This window comes from Zeus faber (genome assembly GCF_960531495.2).
Source record: "Zeus faber genome assembly, chromosome: 1".
Classification (NCBI taxonomy): domain Eukaryota; kingdom Metazoa; phylum Chordata; class Actinopteri; order Zeiformes; family Zeidae; genus Zeus; species Zeus faber.
In genome coordinates this window covers 33906005-33924845 of record NC_137193.1, presented here as the reverse complement: position 1 = coordinate 33924845, position 18841 = coordinate 33906005, and the positions used below count along the sequence as shown (strand labels likewise).

At 43.8% G+C, this 18841-nt stretch overlaps 1 protein-coding gene across 1 annotated transcript in view; it reads right to left on the bottom strand.

Annotated features, from left to right (window-relative positions):
- Positions 1-444: 444 nt before the first annotated feature.
- fam135b (family with sequence similarity 135 member B) overlaps positions 445-18841 on the bottom strand; it is a gene marked incomplete at its 3' end in the record, with an annotated part of 41500 nt that continues 23103 nt past the window's right edge. Inside the window, exons 6-20 of the mRNA XM_080023885.1 lie at positions 18339-18512; positions 17888-18014; positions 11994-12156; positions 11834-11883; positions 11169-11324; positions 10163-10236; positions 9874-10028; positions 7349-9329; positions 7073-7239; positions 5981-6072; positions 5774-5871; positions 3973-4124; positions 3592-3702; positions 1963-2076; positions 445-650 (exon numbers count right to left, since the gene is read on the bottom strand). Of these exons, the coding sequence (XP_079880011.1) occupies positions 445-650; positions 1963-2076; positions 3592-3702; positions 3973-4124; positions 5774-5871; positions 5981-6072; positions 7073-7239; positions 7349-9329; positions 9874-10028; positions 10163-10236; positions 11169-11324; positions 11834-11883; positions 11994-12156; positions 17888-18014; positions 18339-18512 (3820 nt within the window). The remainder of the gene's footprint in view (positions 651-1962; positions 2077-3591; positions 3703-3972; positions 4125-5773; positions 5872-5980; positions 6073-7072; positions 7240-7348; positions 9330-9873; positions 10029-10162; positions 10237-11168; positions 11325-11833; positions 11884-11993; positions 12157-17887; positions 18015-18338; positions 18513-18841) is intronic.

Genomic DNA, 18841 nt, shown 5'->3' with positions numbered 1-18841 from the left:
GTTTATCCTCTATTTTGGTTTCACTAGTGACTCTTCAGCACCTCCACAAATGAGCTCTTCTGCCTCCATCCACGCTGGCATAAGAGAGCAGAAACAGGAAGTGTCGCTGCTTCCTACTGGCACCCTACAAAATGTTTTTAAATAAAATGTGATATTATTCGAAACATGTAAAAAAAATACAAAAAGTTAAATGTCAGCGACTGCATGTGAGCCCTGTGAGAAGCTGCGGCAGAGTGGTAAGTTTCTCAATAGTAAAAGGTTGAGCAAGGTCGTGCTGTGAACAGTTCTAAATGATGGGAACATTCTAATAAGAACTGGAATAAGAACTGGATTGAAAAACATGGAATCGATCCATTACATTTTTTTTTTTTTTTTGTTGCTCCCTTTTTAGACGGACTAGCGGAGGGGTCAGCCACAGGCCACTCTGTACAGCACTCCCGTCATTCATTTGAAGTAATCGAGTCCCGCCACCAAGAAGAACTTCTCCAGGAACAGCTCAGAGTCCAGGACGGCGATGTGCGCGGCGCGGCCGATGAGAGTGTTGGCCGTGCTGGGCAGTGCATGGAAGACGTTCTGACGAATGAGACGGCACTCCTTGGCCTCCACCAGCGGCTGGAGCAAGTTGTTAATCATCTCCGTGTAGACGGGGCCTTTCAGCGAAAAAAATAAAAATAATAATAATAATAATAATAATAATGCAAAAATAGAACGCACAAAACGTCAGACGGTACTCAAGGTCAACCAAACATTGATTAATTGCATTGTAAACGTATGAGGCGAAGCAATTATCAATTTCGTCCGGCAGGAAGAGGAAGAGGTTAGCCGTGTTGGTGTTTCATTACATCGCGTTACAGTGAAAACGCAGCGCTTCGACAGAACATCCCGTGAACAGAGCAATTATACTCAACTCTTCCTCCAAGAATTCAGACCGCAATAGCATTGCTGCGTACAGGAGCGGACTTTAACATCAGGCGGGGTTTCTTTCGTTGTTTTTTCCTTCTCCTGTGGATTTTATAATGTATCCATCTTCTACTCGTTGTTAAAGTCAAAACAAATAAATATATTGTGAAATATAAAAACACAAGGTGAGGTCAGCAACCTCCTGTTCCTCCTCCTGTTCCAACCTCCTCCGGTTGCTGAAAGACCCCATAGCACTTAGAAATTAGATATCAACTCATGTTTTCATTATCATTTATGCCCCCCCAATGTATCATCCACAACAATGCCATTGGAGGTTTTTTTTTAATTTTTATTTTTTTTATCATTGTCAACGTGTTATTAATGCGTAAACACCATATATTTTTAGCACTGTTCATTTTTTGGACGCCGTTAACGCATTTTCTGAGTATTGACGAAATGCACCAGAAATATCCATCAGAGGTAAGCTCTTAATTGTCCATTTTCCTGGGCACTTCATGTTGATGAAATAGCCTACAAGTCATTAACATTGACTTGCAGCAATACATTTAGGTAAAATATGAAGGGCCCCACACCTGTGTTTGCCTTAGGCCCCAAGACCACTGGGTTAGGCCCTATACAGCCCTCTATAATATACTATGGGGGAACCCAGAGAGTTTGCTAATTTGGTGACGCTGGTTTTAGATTTAGGGAGTTCTCTTCTCCATTTTCGATTAAAATTCAGTGATTATCTTGGCCATCTGGTGTTAGTCATACTTTAACGATGGAAGTACATGTTATACATATGACTATAATACACGGTCTATATATCTGAGTTCCTAGTTGTAGCTTGTCTGCCTAATGACGTGTTGTAATGAAATGTAATGTCATTTTGAACGGATATGATATACATGATATCCGTGATATATTCTGTAGTATATACTGTAGTCTATACATTTATATAGCTGTAAGAATAATTGCAAATCCAACTGCAGTATTTGGTGATCAAACTGCGATCGCTCGAAGGGAAAAAGGAAAGAAAGGACAGAAAATACCACTTCGGACCTGTCGTCCTGTCCTTGAGCGCCGTCTTGCACATCTCTATTCTGGCCGAGTGGAACGGGACGTAGCGGTCCTGCGGCGACGCCACCAGCACCACATTCTTGAAGAACTGGAGGCCTACGCCGTGCGGGACGGGACGGTACAGGACGCAAAAAACACAAGCAGACGCACACAAACACACTGGTGAACGGAGTGAGTGTACGGTCACCGTGCGTACATGCGTGACAGCGTGTGTGTGTGTGTGTGTGTCTGTGGTTGAGAAAGAGTGAGAGAGTGGGAGGAAGAAGACTCAGACAGACTGAGTGATACTGAGTGTGGGGTTGGGGGGGGGGGTGCCGAGGCTGGATCTACGATCAGAAAGTACTTTGACAGCCTGTGATGTGATAAAACCAAGATTCTTCCCTCGTCTCTCGTCACTATGCTTTTAAAGGGGACCTATTATGCACCTATTATGCTCGGTTTTACACAGGTTGTATATGGTCTCTGAGGTCCCCAAAACATGTATTTGAATTTTTTTTTGCTCAAAAAACCACTCAGGTGATGCATTCGAGCCATTGTGACATTCCTGAAAACCCGGAATGTTCCAAAACAGACTGTTTCAGCGTGGAAGCTTTTATTGTGAATGAGCAGCCAAACCCCCTAGGTCTGAGCCAATGGGGTTTGAGCACAGGCTCCGGGCTCTGTGAGCGAATGGGGATTGAGCTTTACTTCAGGCTCTGTTTTATATCCTCTGTAAAATTTCACTGATTTCACCTTATCAGTACAGGAAAATCCGTTTCTGAACAAATTAGAGGAGAGAAATAAGCAATCCAGTTGCTGAATCTTCACTCAAATTAGATCTACAAGGCCTCATTTAAAAGTTAGTTCCGACTTTGGCTGCCGTGCTCCAGGCTTGTGGGAGACACGGACATGGACTCTCCGACGCGGCGATTTTTTAGTTTCATGTCAATGTCAGAAAATAGAATACTTCAAATAAATACATCTACAATAAAAACACAATATTTTAATTTTGTGAGGAGAAACGCACAGCGGATGGGATGGAGCAGATGACCATGTAAAGAAACGTGACGAGCTGACGTCATCTCGTGCAGAGAGCAGGAAAAACCTTTGAAAACCGAGCGTTCAGAGTGGTCTACGTCTAAAGTGAACATTTGACATTGTAACATTATATATATACAATACTGTACATATATATATATATATATATATATATATATATGGCAAAAGAAAAAGCATAATAGGTCCCTGAGACTGCACTGGCAGTAGTTTTTTTCTTTCCCAATGACAGGGTTGGATCATTCTGTCAGTCTGCCACTACTCTAGGTGGCTGGTTGAGGAGGGGGCGTGGCAGCATTTTAGGGCTTATCTTCTTCAAGAGCTCTGTGACGAACAACTGCTTGGTTCTGTGGGGAGGCCCGGTACACTTAGTTGTAGCAGGGGTTGAAGTGTTGGCGCGCTGACACGTACACGAAAATAAATAAATAAATGTATAACTTGACAAAAAAGACAAGATGACAACAACGTCATGAATATTTGATTAGACAACGGCGTCAAGACACACACACACACACACACACACACACACACACACACACACACACACAGACACACACTTTTTCCGTGAAAGAGTACCTGGTTTCTGACTCAGAAGGTAGAGGAATGTTTTCCGTGGATCCACATGATCTCTGAAGGTGAGCTGCAGCAGGGATCCAGATTTCTTCAACTTCTGCATCAGCCACAGACCTGCACGGCGGGAACGCGCGCACACACACACACACACACACACACACACACGCACACACACACACACACACACACACACATACATACAGACACACACACACACAAAAGAACAGACAAAATCTAAATCAGCGGGCGCTGAGAGGTTCAGGGCAGAATATTATTAGATAAAATACATAAGGAAAGAAAGAAGAAAATAGAAAATAAAGACCTGTGAAAAGTGTCTTTTAAATGTATTTTTTTATCCTTTTCGCACGGAGTAGCAGTACGTACCAGTGCTGACCAGCGTGCTGTTGTTATACAGCGTTCCCAGGTGCGGCCCGGACAGCGAGAGGAAGGTGTGCAGCCTGGGCAGGTAGCAGCGGAAGCGCGGCCGTGTCAGCACCGAGCGGATGATGACGTTCCCCAGGGAGTGGCCGATGAAACTGCGCGAAGGAGAAATTCCGTCAGGTCGTATTTCAAAACAGATTTTTTTTCCAAGACTACCACTTCCATTCTCTACTTCCCTTTGTTGCAGAAATCTTTCGGCTAGACCTGTCCATTTGGACACTTTTTGTACATGACCCTGCGACAGGTTTTCAAAGGAGACGTCGCTGCTTTACGACAACGACCAAGTTTGAGGTGAGATACCAGTCGCTTTGTCCCGAGCAGATTCATGAAGCTCCAATATGTCGGCCCTTTAAATCAATGTGATTGTGATTGATGTGTCCCAGCACTGTCCAAAATCCCTCAGCGCTGAGCCAGCTCCTCACGGTCTGTCTCCTTCCCAAAAACAAAATCTAAACGTGATTCGGAGAAAGCCAGATGCTGTGGCGGTGGTCCATTGCTTTTTCCTTGGAGACCCGGCTCTCCGGAGTGCACGATAGTCCAGAGACAGTTTACACACTTAAATAGAAACTCTCGCAAATAACAAATTGGCAAATTGAGGGCAATTAAGTGGGTTGATAAACTGCTTCACGCGCTGTTAAAGAGTGCAGTCTTTCAACAAGTCTATAACCTTGGCATCAGCGCTGGTCTTATCGATACCGTTGTAGTGTTTAAGCAGATCACTGGCTTTATCTCAACAATGAGTTTCTCAATCCCTGAATGAAAGTGTGGCAAATAGCAAATCTGGTAGATGGTTAAAGTGAAGACATCCTTTCCACAGTAAACCTAATAAAATACCATCAATTTATAGCACATAACGCTGGACTCCAATGCTCAAGTGTAGAATTTGCTGCCATCTAGTGTCCAAATCAAAGTATTGCTTGTGTTGGGTCTATCTATCCGTCTATCTATCTGTCTATCTATCTGTCTATCTGTCTATCTATCTGTCTATCTATCCGTCTATCTATCCGTCTATCTATCTGTCTATCTATCTGTCTATCTGTCTATCTATCTATCTATCTATCTATCTATCTATCTATCTATCTATCTATCTATCTATCTATCCATCTATCTACCTATCTATCTATCTATCTATCTATCTATCTATCTATCTATCCATCATCTATCATCTATCTATCTATCTATCTATCTATCTATCTATGTATCTATCTATATATCTATCTATCTATCTATCTATCTATCTGTCTGTCTGTCTGTCTGTCTGTCTGTCTGTCTATCTATCTATCTCTAGGGATGCCACGGTGAGGAATATTTTCTATAATAAACTCCTGACACCGGTGTTACTGGTAACATTGGACATTTAGTGTTCCCGTTATACACAGGCACTTATTATAGATGGAGGGAGACAGGCCCTGATCTTTACCTGATCTATGGTCTCTCACAGCCTCCTTTCCTCTCCTTTGAAAAAGCAGACATTTTCACTTTTGTACCGTGTTAGTATTGATCACACGCTTCGTATTTTAGACATGCGATTTTATTTATTTGATGAACGTCAGCGCTGATATGCACAGATCAACTAAACAGGTTTTATTTCAATAAAGAAAAACAACCTATAAAACAGATCGACGGTGGAGGCGGTGGGCAAGTAACGTAATTGGTATACACAACCGGTAACACCAGTATCCTTGGCACTACTACTATCCATCCATCTATCTATCTATCTATCTATCTAAATTGTGGGACTGACCTTATGCGACCAATGGTGAGATTATACAGCTGTATATGCTGGATGATCTCATCCAGCAACCTGTCCGTCATGGCGTCAAAGTCGGCAAACGTGTCCGTCTGCAGTGGCGAAAGCGGCAGAGAAAAGCACTGCAGTCACATGAACTATACCGATTTGCTCAGGCCTGCCGCAATCTGAAAGCGCCAGTCTAAAATTTGACGACCATACCTGGTTTCTTTCAGACATGAGGAAGTCGAGCCTGGAGCCCGGCAGTCCCAGCTCAATGAAGGTCTTTACTAGCCGGAGGTCCGCGCTGTTGCCTGGGTTAGACACAAATCAGAAAGTTCAAGAAAAAGTATTGAAAAGTTTTTACTCAAGAAGGAAGATCACAACTAGTGACAAGTGAAAGATTTGATTAAAACAAGTTTATGAAGTTTGTGTGAAATAGTGACATATATAGCCAACGAGATATATATATATATATATATATATATACACACACACACACACACACACACACACACACACACACACACACACACTGTATGGTGAGATTATACAGCTATAATCTCATATCCAAATTCAGATGTTACCAGTTAAATACATACAAACAATTAAAACAAAATAAATTATCAAAATATTAAATTTAATTATTTGTTAAATCTCAAAATAGACCATTGTTATCATGTTGGCTTTGGTCTTTGTTGTTCAACTTTCAGCATAAATTAGTGCCATTAGTTGAAATTAAATTGAAGTTAAATGAAATAGCGCGGGCTACACTGGAGTACCGTGTAAAAATAGCATGTTCTGAAGCAGTGGTCCTCAACTGGTCCACAATTCTTCAGTCATTCAGTCACATGCCAAACATGAGATTTGAGGCACTCAAATTTATTCCACAAAGTGAATAGTGCGGCAATCGACAATTCTTTTGTGCACAGTTAGCTTTGATGTGGAAATCGACCATCTCATAATAGTTGCATTGATTGAATTTCACCTCTATTACAACCAACAGCTGTATGATGGCGTGATGCCATATTTCAAAATAAAAGCACAGTATCAAATTCAGCAAACCTCACAACAAAACTATTGTATCGAAATAATTTTTACGAAGTAGGTCGTATACACCTGCAACTCAACGAGGACCCAATGCTGGAGCGGGACCTATTAACTGTGAACCACTCTTCTAAAGATAACATAGTATACAGTACAATGAGAACTGAAATCTCAGGCTTGGAAAAAATCCTCAAATTCAAACAAATGAGTTGGTTTTGGTTTCTGATATGAGAGTGCATGCCAATCATTAGCGGATACTTTGCTTACCATCGAGACCGTGGACGCAAACTACCAGGTGGATGCCATCGTCAAACTCCTCGTCCTCCTCCTCGGGGGGGAAGTAGGGCAGGTCTGACGCCAAGAGGGGAAGGTCGCTGTACAAGTTGGCCTGGAAACTCAGCTCCCTCAACAGCTCCTCTTTGGCCTTGTAGAAACTGAAGCAGAGGTGTAGAACGCCAAGGGATCATCAGCATAAGGGAGCCACGTGGGGGGGGGGGGGGACGCGAAGAAGAAGCAAAACCAAACAAATTAAAATAAACTTACTTCAGCATCCGTTCGTTGGTTTCGTCATCCGCGCTCAGAGGGGTGAGCGTCGAGGAGGAGATGATGCCAAACGAGCCCAGGGGCTGATGGGTGATGGGCGAGGTAGCCTGGCGGGCGGAGATGCCGCTGATGGAGGGCGAGTCTCTCAGGACGGAGGAGAAGGGTAGGCAGGTGGGGGCGCATGACACCGACATGTTCACCACTTCTACGACCTTCTTGTTCACGAAGGCCAGGCCGGAGGACGAGGGGATCTTAGACGGCTTGCTCTGGCCCTCCCGGCGCCGCCTCTCGTCGGTGCTGGCGGTTGGGGCGACGTCGTTGGCTATCAACCCTGTGAGGTCGCTGGGCCTTTGCGTGGTGCTGCCGATGTCCAGGACATTTTGGAGGTCACGGGAATGTACGCCGCCCGTGGTTGACAGCCGCACAACAGTTTGGGCCGGGTCGAGAGATCCTTTATTCTCAAGGTTGAAGTGTCGGGACTGATTGAAATGTTGGCAATGGTCCACGGCCTGATTACTTCCCAGATCTGATGCCCTTTCATGTGCGCAGGGTTTGGTTCCACAGCCGTTGGGTCTGACTCCCACTTCAAAGAGATGCAAGTCTGTCGATTCTGCCTCTCTGCAGTGCTCTCCTTGACAGTTCTTGTACTCTACCTGGCTGGCAATAATACCGCAATTTTTCACGAGAGAGCCTTCGCAGGGCCGCTGTAAGAGCAGCACTTCAGGAGAAGCACTTACCAGAGGCTTCAGCGCTGCTGTTTTTGAGACAGACTCCATAGTGTTTGTTTGCACAGCGCCATCGGCCTCTTTGAGCTTCGCCGAGGACGCTTCGGATTCCTTCGCCCCGCCGACTGTCGTCTTCTCTGGAGACTTGTGGCCGGCGCAAGACTTTTCCCTGTGCGGCCCCGGCATGTGGCTCAGTGCTCCCTGGTCCTCCTCCGCATCCTCCGGGCTGCTGATCTGCGGTGCGGATACTGACTTGGTCAGCTTACTGAGCTGCCTCTGCTGCTGCTCCTCCTCGTAGGGCAGGGAGCTGATTGAGGTGAGCGAGGCCTGGATGCCGCCGCTGGGCAGGCTGCCGTTGCTCTCCGTCTGCAGGCCCTCCAGCGAACTGCGGTGGATGCGCTGGCGCCGCACCACCCGCTGTGGGATCTCCCGCTCGCTGGAGAAGTCCTGCGGGGTCCGGACCCGCAGCGCAGCCTCCACGGGCCACGCCACAGAGCTGGGCTCGCTCTCGATGCCCGAGTCCGAAATTACCGAGGAGGAGCGCTTCATGAGCTTGGAGCTGGTGAGGCCTCCCCGCTGGGCGAGGTCTTTTCTGAGGTCGCCGGCGACAAGAGGGGAGAGGGAGGACGGGTGGTGAGCGGGTAAGCTACAGAGAGGAGCGTCCTCAGTCTCCTCGTCAATGGACTGAGTCAACGGCATGGCGATGTCCGTCTCCTCGTCTTCGCACCTGCTCCCCTCTGCGCCGCTGTGCTCAACCATCTCAGCGGCGTCAGCATTTCCTGTGGAAGTTTTCCTTAGATGGCAAACAGGGAACTCGTTATTGCTGTCAAAATCTTTAGAGTCAATACACAGGTTGTGTTCCGAGCCGGAGACCAGAGGTCCTTCATCTACATACGGGTCTACATCTGAGGCCGTGACGGTGGAGCATTTCTGGCCGTGACTAACCGTCTCCCCAAGGTGCTGTTGTTCGCTCGGTTCCTCCACCTGTCCTGCTTCAGCTTGCCCGGGCACTAGCTTCTCTTCATTATGGAAGAGGCTCTCCATGCTCCTCCCGACATTGGCCTGGCTACCTCCGTGCTGTATCAGAGTGACGAACGTTGGCAGGTCCATGCCGTCCTCACCGTTTGAGGCCTCCTGGGGAATAGCTGGTAATCTGGTGTCCCGGCTGCACTGATGACTATTGGCGGATGCGACGTTTGGCTCTGAGTCAGTCTTCTCTGCGGCAGTCGCTAGCACTGGTGCATCTGATACCCACTCTACAAAACAAAACAAAATACACTGGCTGATAAAGCTGAGATCCATTTGTTTGCTTTGAAACCAGCAAAACAAATATTGCGCTCCATTGATCCTCATTTGGGCCAATATGATCTGATTATTTTAATGAAGCATACTCACGATCATTTCCACAAACATAGTGGCATTCAAATGAATTCTAGGAATTTGGAATTTGTTCTTTGGTCAGTTCAAAACACATACGTGTTTGGAAACATACGAAGAGGAGAAGAGAAGAGCTTTTTCTTGGAATGAATAATAAAAAAAATCGTAGAATAAAAAAGACGTGTCCTTTGCAATTGAGAAACTTACCATTCTGCTGCAACTTAAAGCCTTGGGGGGGGAAAATCCAAAAACGGGAAGGAATCAACATTTTAATAAGGCCTTCGTTGAGATGTAGCCAATGTATCCTTTACACCTGTATGCCTTTTTCAAAACCAAGGGACATTGTGTGATTTGCTCATCCCACACTGACTGATTTTATTTCTTTTTTTCTTCTTTTGCTTTTGAACATTGAGTGATAATTGCCTGTTCGAGGAGACTCAACGTATCGGTCCTCGAAGATGATGGGCAGGCTGCTCCAGTCCCCGTCGATGTCCAGGCACTCGACAGGTAGAGGCGGCATTCTAGTCAAGTAGTCTGAGCTTCGCACCTCGGCCGCTATCTGCCCGTGTCGGATGATACTGGCAAAAAAAAAAAAAACACATCTCATTGATAAAAATAAAAAAATCCTCCTGCATCACCTGCATTCAAAACACAGATAACGATAATGATCCTAGCGGGAACAAGGGGTGGGGAATCGTCACGTGACACTTACAGGTCTTCTTGGAACGTCAGAGAAGTCTCTTTGGGATGCTCTGTAAAAAAATAGGCCTCGGAAAATCTCCTGACCTGCCGATTCGAAAAAAACAAAACACACACGCAAGAAAATAACAAATTTCATCTCCTCAAAACAGTCGCAGGCAAAAAGCAGATCACATTTGATTGTTTCGAAGGAGGAGCTACCCATGATTAAACCATTTGGTCTACCTTCGCTTATAATTAGAAAGAAAATAAAAAATAAATAAGAAATTATCCTCAAGAGTCAGCCGGCGTGACAGGCCAATCCCCAGAGGACAACACCGTATATCTGGTGTGTTTTTCTCCTCCCTGTGATAATTACAAATTATGTGTTAATTGAAACGCCGACTGCGGGTGGGTGGAGGCATGACGTTAACCGGCTGAAGGAAAAACATGTTCATTACGCTCAGGCCACCGAGACTAAACAGTGTCGAACGTGAAAAGTCCCAGAGAGCAGACTGAGAATGGTCTGGTATCAATATTTATCATCTCTGTCATTTCTCACTGAATGTTTTTTGTATGTTATTGTATTGCATTTTTGGACATTTGTTTTTCAGGTCTTTTTTAACATTATATTTTTTATTTTGTGTCGGTTATTTTCTGTTATTTTAGGTTATATCTGTTATCTATCATAAGGTTTAGTCTATATCGGCATTATAATTTTGTTATTGGGTACAGTTAATTGTTAGGTTTATGGTATATTTTCCAAATGTTACACATATTGCCATTTTTCTTTTTATTGTATTGCTTTATTATCATTTTGCCTATTGTGTTGATGTGATCTGTCTGTCTGTCTGTCTGTCTGTCTCTGGATGTCTCATGGCCTGGGTGAATTAAAATCCACTAAGCAGATTATCTGGCTAAACACGCGCTGCAGTATTCCAAAGCAGAGTGAATTGTCTTGAAGGGAAAACATAGTTGATCATCATGAAAACAGAAAAGGGCACTCACTGATGACTCATGTATCTGATTGCGTCTCTCACCCTGAGTGTGTGGTGCTCCTGGGCCAGGTAGGAGAGGAGGTAGGGGTTGAGCACGGCCGCGTCCAGGAACTGACTCCAAAGGGCAGCCAGCTGGGAACAGAGCTGGGTCACATCTCGGCTGATTTGCTCCGCCACCTTGTCATGGCCGTCCTGCAGCTATAAAGCGCGTCCCGGGGGGGGTGCAATCAAGTCTAGATTATTTTCCGAGGGCAAAACTCCGGCTTCTAGATGTGACGATTTTCTAGATCTTCTAGATGTGACGATTTTCGTCAAGGAAGTTAGGCCTGAGTTCCATGAAATATAGCTTAAATATCCCTTGTTAAGAGCAAAACTGACGCTTATAAAACATATAAAGATCTGAATTAAGCCAGTGTTTTTTGTATTCTTAACATCAACAAGGTGATTTTAGCTTTTCTTCTTTAAAAAAAAAACAAAAAAATGTGACTTTAAATCTAAGGAAGTTCAATTACATTTTTTCCATTTTCTGTGCTACCTGGATAATCGTTTATATATTGACACAAAAAAAAAATCATCTCATGCCATAAAACATGATGTTTGAGAAGCAAGGCGAAAAGTTAAGACCATAACTCTGTAATATGCGGTTATAATAATAATATACTAATATGCATAATTCAATATGTGGTTGTATGCTGCACAGAACCTACCTGGAGCTCTATGGTGAGCTGGTTAAGAATTTCATCTATGGGCAGCTCTTCTGTGAAGAGAAAGTTTGGGTGTTTTTTTTGATTATTATAATGTATTTATTTTTATTTTTTTATTTGACAACTTCTCAGCATCAAATTTCCCTCCCTCCTTCCCTCTCACCTCGGTCTGGCGGTGTCCGCTGGAGTTGGGGGATCTCCTTCACCAACGCTGTGTAGTAGGCATGCAGGCCCCCGTGCGCCACCAGTAGGAGGCGACAGAGCCTCCGGTGCCACGTGTGCGCTCTCTGCAGGCAGTTTTCAGTGGGAACGTAGAAGCTACCCTGCTGGGAGACACACCCAGGTCGGGGGGAAAATGGTACTGGCTGTGTAGGGTCGTCAGTCGCCTCTCAAAAACAAAAACGCTTGTCCGCCTTAATCTTCCACACGCAGACATAGTTGGACTTTATGGCCTCGGAGGCATGAGGGCTGTATGGGCTTGTTGCCAGCTCATACGTGTTAAGGAAAGGAGCCCCTTTCTGCATTCGCAAAAGCCCCAATAATTACCCCAGGAAGATCAAATGAGACGTTAAGACATGAGCGGCCCTTAAACGCAGCTTGTGGCTGCATCGTAAAAATGGATCAATACGTGCACTTGGCCTTGGAGGATGTAATGCTTCCCTGTTATGACCTTTAAAAGTGTCCCAAGGGCACTGATCTGAGCCACCACCGCTGGATGCTTTTTTTTATATGTCTGCGACAACATAGCAAGCAGGGACAGGAAATGGGGTCGATTTTCGAGTTTTCAAACGCCACTCTGACTTTTACCGCAACTTAAGATTAGTTTGACGAGTTGGGACAACATTCTCATCCAAGGCGGTGGTTTCGCAAAAACAGCAGGACGTGCAGGTTGAGCGCCCCTTTCCGCCAGCAGAGGGCTCTCTAATAACGCAAAGATAGAACACAAGAGAACACAAGTTTCAGTTTCACTGTTACATTCAGCTGACCCACCCCGCTCGCCACAAATTACGCCGGAATCATTGCCCCGTAGTCTATCTGTGTCTCTATCGCTAGGTCGGTAACTCAAAGACAACCCGAGAGCCTACTGGCCCCCTGACCAGACACAGCCACCTACGTACAGCTCGCTCCCCGTGACTGGCGTGTTTTTCAGCGCCAGTGGGGATCCGTCTTTTTTTGTTTTTTAAGGCGTGTAATGCGTATCTGAGGATGTACTACAATTTGCCCGCGAGCGAGTGAAGCGGCGGGCCCTCTCATCATACCTGTGCGCGCTCTGTAATTGTAGCCCCGCCAACCAGGAAGGAACATCTGTATGTTTACTTTCATAACTCTCTGTTGCCTTATATATAGAGGCCTGTCTCCGAGTGAGAAGAGCAAAGGAAATAAGCTTCCCCGCAGCCTCAACTAGTCAGTCATTATCTGGGGGGGGCATAGAGCTTCCCTCCCCCAGCAATGCTTGGGATGTGCCCTAGTTCTGACTCACACAAAGTTAAAGATTTTCACCTTTTTATAACAGTATTTCCCAGTGTGTTCACAGCTGTGTAAAACCCAGAGTGGAACACGCAGAGGATCCATTCGTACATATGATCACTTGGTGTTTGAGTTGATGCCCCCCCCCCCCAGTGGCACAAATCATTATGTTCCTTTAATTGGTGTCGGTATTATAATCTCACTACTCAACACTGCAAACACAGACAAGCAAAACAAATAAGAGACGAGGGACGAAGGGAATAATGTGCCGTCTACAAGTTTCGCCGCAGGACAGTTTTGTCTTATTGGTTGCAATGTTTTCAAAGGTTCATCAAGTTTACACCAACCTCGAATGTGTCCAACTTACAAAAAATGGAAAATGGAAAATAAAATCTCTCTCTCTCTCTCTCTCTCTCTCTCTCTCGCTCTCTCTCTCTCTCTCTCTATTTATTTTTTAAGACTGTGATTTAAGGCGGTATTTCTTTTTTCCCAATACCATTCAGCTGATACGAGTGGAAATCTCCAGCCTGCGCTTTTGCAGACACACCTAAATAAGGCTATGAAGAAATGCCACGATGTTAAAGAAAGAGGGGGGGGGGGGGGGGGGGGGGGCTGTACTTCACCTGTGGGTAGAAAACAACGAAACAAAAAATAACAAAGCAAGCTATATAAGTAAATGTAAAGGGAAGGCGTTGCACTGTACAGAATTCACCTGCAGCTACGGCCACGTGGTGCGTGGCAGAGTAGGGGAAGAGCGCCTCATTAACGCGATCAAACACGGCCCCCCTGCCTGGGCTAAACGTGGTGCTTATTAAAGAGCCCTGTCAGGGGTGGGTGTTGAAAGAAATTAAAAAAAAAAAAAGATAAAAAGATAATTATACGGGAGCAGGGGGAGAGGAGGCATAAGCAGGTAACATGACACGAGAAAATAAAAGCTTAAGTATTTCATACCCAAACAAATATTTCTTGTAGACCTTTCCGCACACATTTCAATATATTAGTGTATTATTTGAAATATTAAAATAATACTGATAATACTACAACTACTACTTATAATAATACTATTATTAGTAGTATTATTATTAGGAAGAAGAAGAAGAAGAAGAAGAAGAAGAAGAAGAAGAAGAAGGAGAAGAAGAAGGAGAATAAGAAGAAGAAGGAGAAGAAGAAGACCATTAATTGAAATATAGTTTTCATATCTTATCGACAGTATCTTAATCTTCATCTTTAGATTTGCTTTTTTTATTTTATTTTATTTTTTTCAAAAACACAGTGGTGCGCGATCGGGACACAATTTAGCCACGCAGGGAGAGCCGTATCCAAGTCCGTGTCCGCTGTCCGCGTCTTAGTCCACTAGTTAATGGATCGCGGAGGGCGTCCAGGGGCGGAAATCACGGGGGGGACAGCCCCTGCATTAAAATATACAACGGCCACTAGGCGCACCAAAACAGTGTGTTTTTATTTTAGTGGGTTATTTTAGATGTAGGTTATTTTATTTTACTCTGTTTCCTTATGGAGAGAAACAAGCACCGTGCAGAATGGGGACACTTTCCCTGCGACTCTCTTACCCCTGGCAAAAAAGCAGCCAAATGGCTAGACCTGGAGTGGATATGGTATCCCCATTTTCCCCCACCTCTCGAACCAAATAACCAACCAGATAGATAGATAGATAGATAGATAGATAGATGGATAGATAGATAGATAGATAGATAGATAGATAGATAGATAGATAGATAGATAGATAGATAGATAGATAGATAGATAGATAGATAGATAGACAGATAGACAGATAGATAGATAGATAGATAGATAGATAGATAGATAGATAGATAGATAGATAGATAGATAGACAGACAGATAGATAGATAGATAGATAGATAGATAGATAGATAGATAGATAGATAGATAGATAGATAGATAGATAGATAGATAGATAGATAGATAGATAGATAGATAGATAGATAGATAGACAGACAGACAGATAGATAGATAGATAGATAGATAGATAGATAGATAGATAGATAGATAGATAGATAGATAGATAGATAGATAGATAGATAGATAGATAGATAGATAGATAGACAGATAGATAGATAGATAGATAGATAGATAGATAGATAGATAGATAGATAGATAAATTAATACATAAATAAATATGACTATTCGACCTGAAGTATCTCAGTCGACTGACAGGGTTCCGAGTGTTGATTCAAATCAATGACTTTCAGGATGTAGCCCTAGTTACGTCATCACATTGGCATTTGGCGGTGAAAAAGAAAGCAACCACTCTCTGCGGGAGTTCGGTGACTAGTGCAGGGCAATAGTCTTCTATTCCGATCGAGGCAAGGGCGTAACCTTGGTTTGAGGAGTCGTGGGGATACAATAAAACAATAATTGTGATTTGAATCCCATTTCCTGCATTTCTACATACATTAAGGGACTATGGTAACCAATACAAAATCACATATAACCGACCTGCAGCTCAGTGCTGCTTCTCCCTGCCCCACCCTCCCTGTCTTCCATAGGCACCTCCACCTCATCTGATCTCTGATATGAAAGCAGTTGACACAAACAAGGTAAAGAACAATGCCAGTGGGAAAGCCAGAGCCATATTGAAATCATGATGGTTGTGTTATTATTAGTCTGCTTTATTTTTAATTCAACCGTGTTCACTTCTTATCATGTTCACTCCTTCCTCTCATTATCAACAAACCTAACCCATCACCTAACCCTTTATAAAGCACATATAACCTACATGCAAGTACTAAAACTAATAATATGACTTAGTTTCTCCGAAGAAACAGACCTCTAATCTTTTGCTGTCGATGTGTAAAAGTCTAGAATGCTATGAAGCCTCACAGAAATGTACCTAATATTTTTTTTCAGTGTTTGCTTGTTGTTATCATATTTCAAAATTGGCAGCCATTTTGCATGCAGTAAGAAAACAATTATAAATTTAATTATATATAAACGAATTATGTAGGGTAAATTAATCTTAAATATTGTATTATAGAAAGGTTACTGTTACTATCGACAAAAGATAAAGTATTTTGGTATGAAAACCCACATTTTTAATATAACCAAGTATCCTGTATCAAAAATACACGTCTAGCATTTGCAACAAACTAAACTGCTTGAAAATCAGTTGAAATTTCAGCGGGTTATGATGATTTTAATTATGGATAGTAGGGCTGTGCGCGATTAGTCGACTAGTCGATTAAACGTTGCTTTCTGGTCCCTAGTCAGCACCATAATAATTATAATTTTATCAATGTACACATTTAAATTACTTATTGACATAATTTGCACTGAAATGTCATGTCTTCCTAGTCAAATTTTGGTTTATAAAAAAACAAGCATCCGTTACTCATGTTAACACCGGATAAAGAATTTCATAAAAACAGATTCCCTCAGTAGCGCCGAGCGAAGAGGGAAGAGTCCAGCGCCGAATCTCAACCAGCACAGCCGGGCGTGAGAAATGTGGTGTGTGGAAGATTGTTTTCCCGGTGTTGGCATCCCCCCGTTAGGGACCCCTCGTCGGGAACTTTTCCCCCAAGGTGGTTCACGGCTCCCAGCTCTGGATTGGCTTGGAAGGGCTCGGGCGCTGCCCTGACCTCGCCGCTTCCTTGGGTGGTGGATTACCTTACTGTCGGGAATAAGTACCTTGCCATGACACCTGTCCCCTGGGGCTTGGGCGCACTGCCAGCCCGCCTCCGCCCGGTCCGTCAGGGAGGTGGCGCTTGAGCGTGTGCGATAGTACCCGAAAGATGGTGAATTATGTCTGGGCATACTTAAAATACGATTTGGTTATCGAAGAATATTAATTATTGGTTCGACTAACGGTTTCAAATGGGTATTATAATATACACATACAGTATATATTCATTCAGTGAAACCTTCAACTAAAACGTGATCGGCAACATGTTAAAAATGAAATTTGAGACTCAAATTGCATGATGGCACCATTCATGGATATAGTGTTCGAGTCTGTTGTGGGGACCGGTCTAGGGCATACTTTGCAAATTTTGTTTTTCTTTCGTTGCCCCCCCACCTTTTGCAGACAAGCTCCTCCTCATCTTGTGGTGGTTAGGCTGAGTCATTTCCCGAAGCGAATCCAAATTACATAACATATTGCCATGAGGCAGTTCTGCCGCTCATTTGTAACAAAGCGATAGAAACGGAAAAAATAAATATAGATAATAGGTGGTAATTTCTCTGTCATCTAACAATATACTCTGTGAGGTAAGTACGAGAGGTAAGTTAAGGTGAGTTTCATTTAGGAGGATTTAAATGTATATTTAATGCAACACAGACAATTAATTCTATTATATAATTACAGAACCCAGAATCGTGATTGTGGCGCCGCCCCCTTGTGGCCGCCTGCGCGAGCACCTTGTGACGATTACGCACATTTTAGTATTTTTAGCATTTTTAGAGCTTATAGAGCTTATTGTGCGTTATCACCGGCTGCATGTATGTGTGACCGTATGTATATGTATGTGACAAAAGATCTCTTGAACTTGAACTATATATCGTCCCATCGCACATCCCGAGTGGCGACACTGTGAAACTGCATGTAGATTTACGTACCTCAGAGACGACGGGCTTACAGTAGCCCGCTCCGAACACCAGGTTCTCTACAGACATGGCCGACAGGTCGCTGCCGCCCTCTGGAGAGCCCTTTCCTAACCACGAACCTTTTCCGCTGCGCGCAAAGCTGGAGAGTTTAAAAAGGGAGAGAAAACATTGAGTTCTCTAGCTTGCTTTGCAATAGAGAGCGAGTCAAGGACTGAGGCTGAGAAACACAGGGGATAAACGGGAGATTAGCAGAGAGAGGAGCTGCAGTCCAATACAATCAATCGAAAAGGCGGGTTGTAATTTTTGTAATGCGTTGCCAAACATTGAATTTAAGAAATTGGTAGCGGGCTCAATCAGATAAGTGTTTGCAAAAAAACCTAATAATGAAAAAGCCCCTTGGTACACTCCTAATTGAGAATGCCGACCAAACAAAGGCGACGGGGAGAGGGAGATCAGTAGCTACCTGATCAGCGGCTGGTGTAAGGCAACCAGTGAGGCGTGGACGGAGACGGAAATGACGGACAGGTGGAAATAGTCGAACATGACGGGAACGTGGTGGTGGAGGCCCCTTCTGGGGTGGAAATGGAGGCCCAGGGTCCGGCTGCTGATAAGCGGGACGGTATTGATGTCTGCCAGCCTGACAAGCAGAGAGAGAGAGAGAGAGAGAGAGAAGGAGAGAGAGCGAGAGGGAGAGAGGGAGAGAGAGAGCCATGGACTGAACTGCTACTGCAAAATGATAATCACGATTTCCTCAATATTGTGATCACATCCATTTTGGGGAACACAATTATATTATTGCATTTTTAAAATCAACAGACACTGCCTTCACAATAATAATGTATTTTATAAACCAATAAATAAATACTCAAATGTACAAAACTTTTAATTAAAATACTTCAATACTTTCTTCACAGTCTCAAAAGGCTATATACAAATTACATTTTACAAAAAAAAAGAATCCCACCA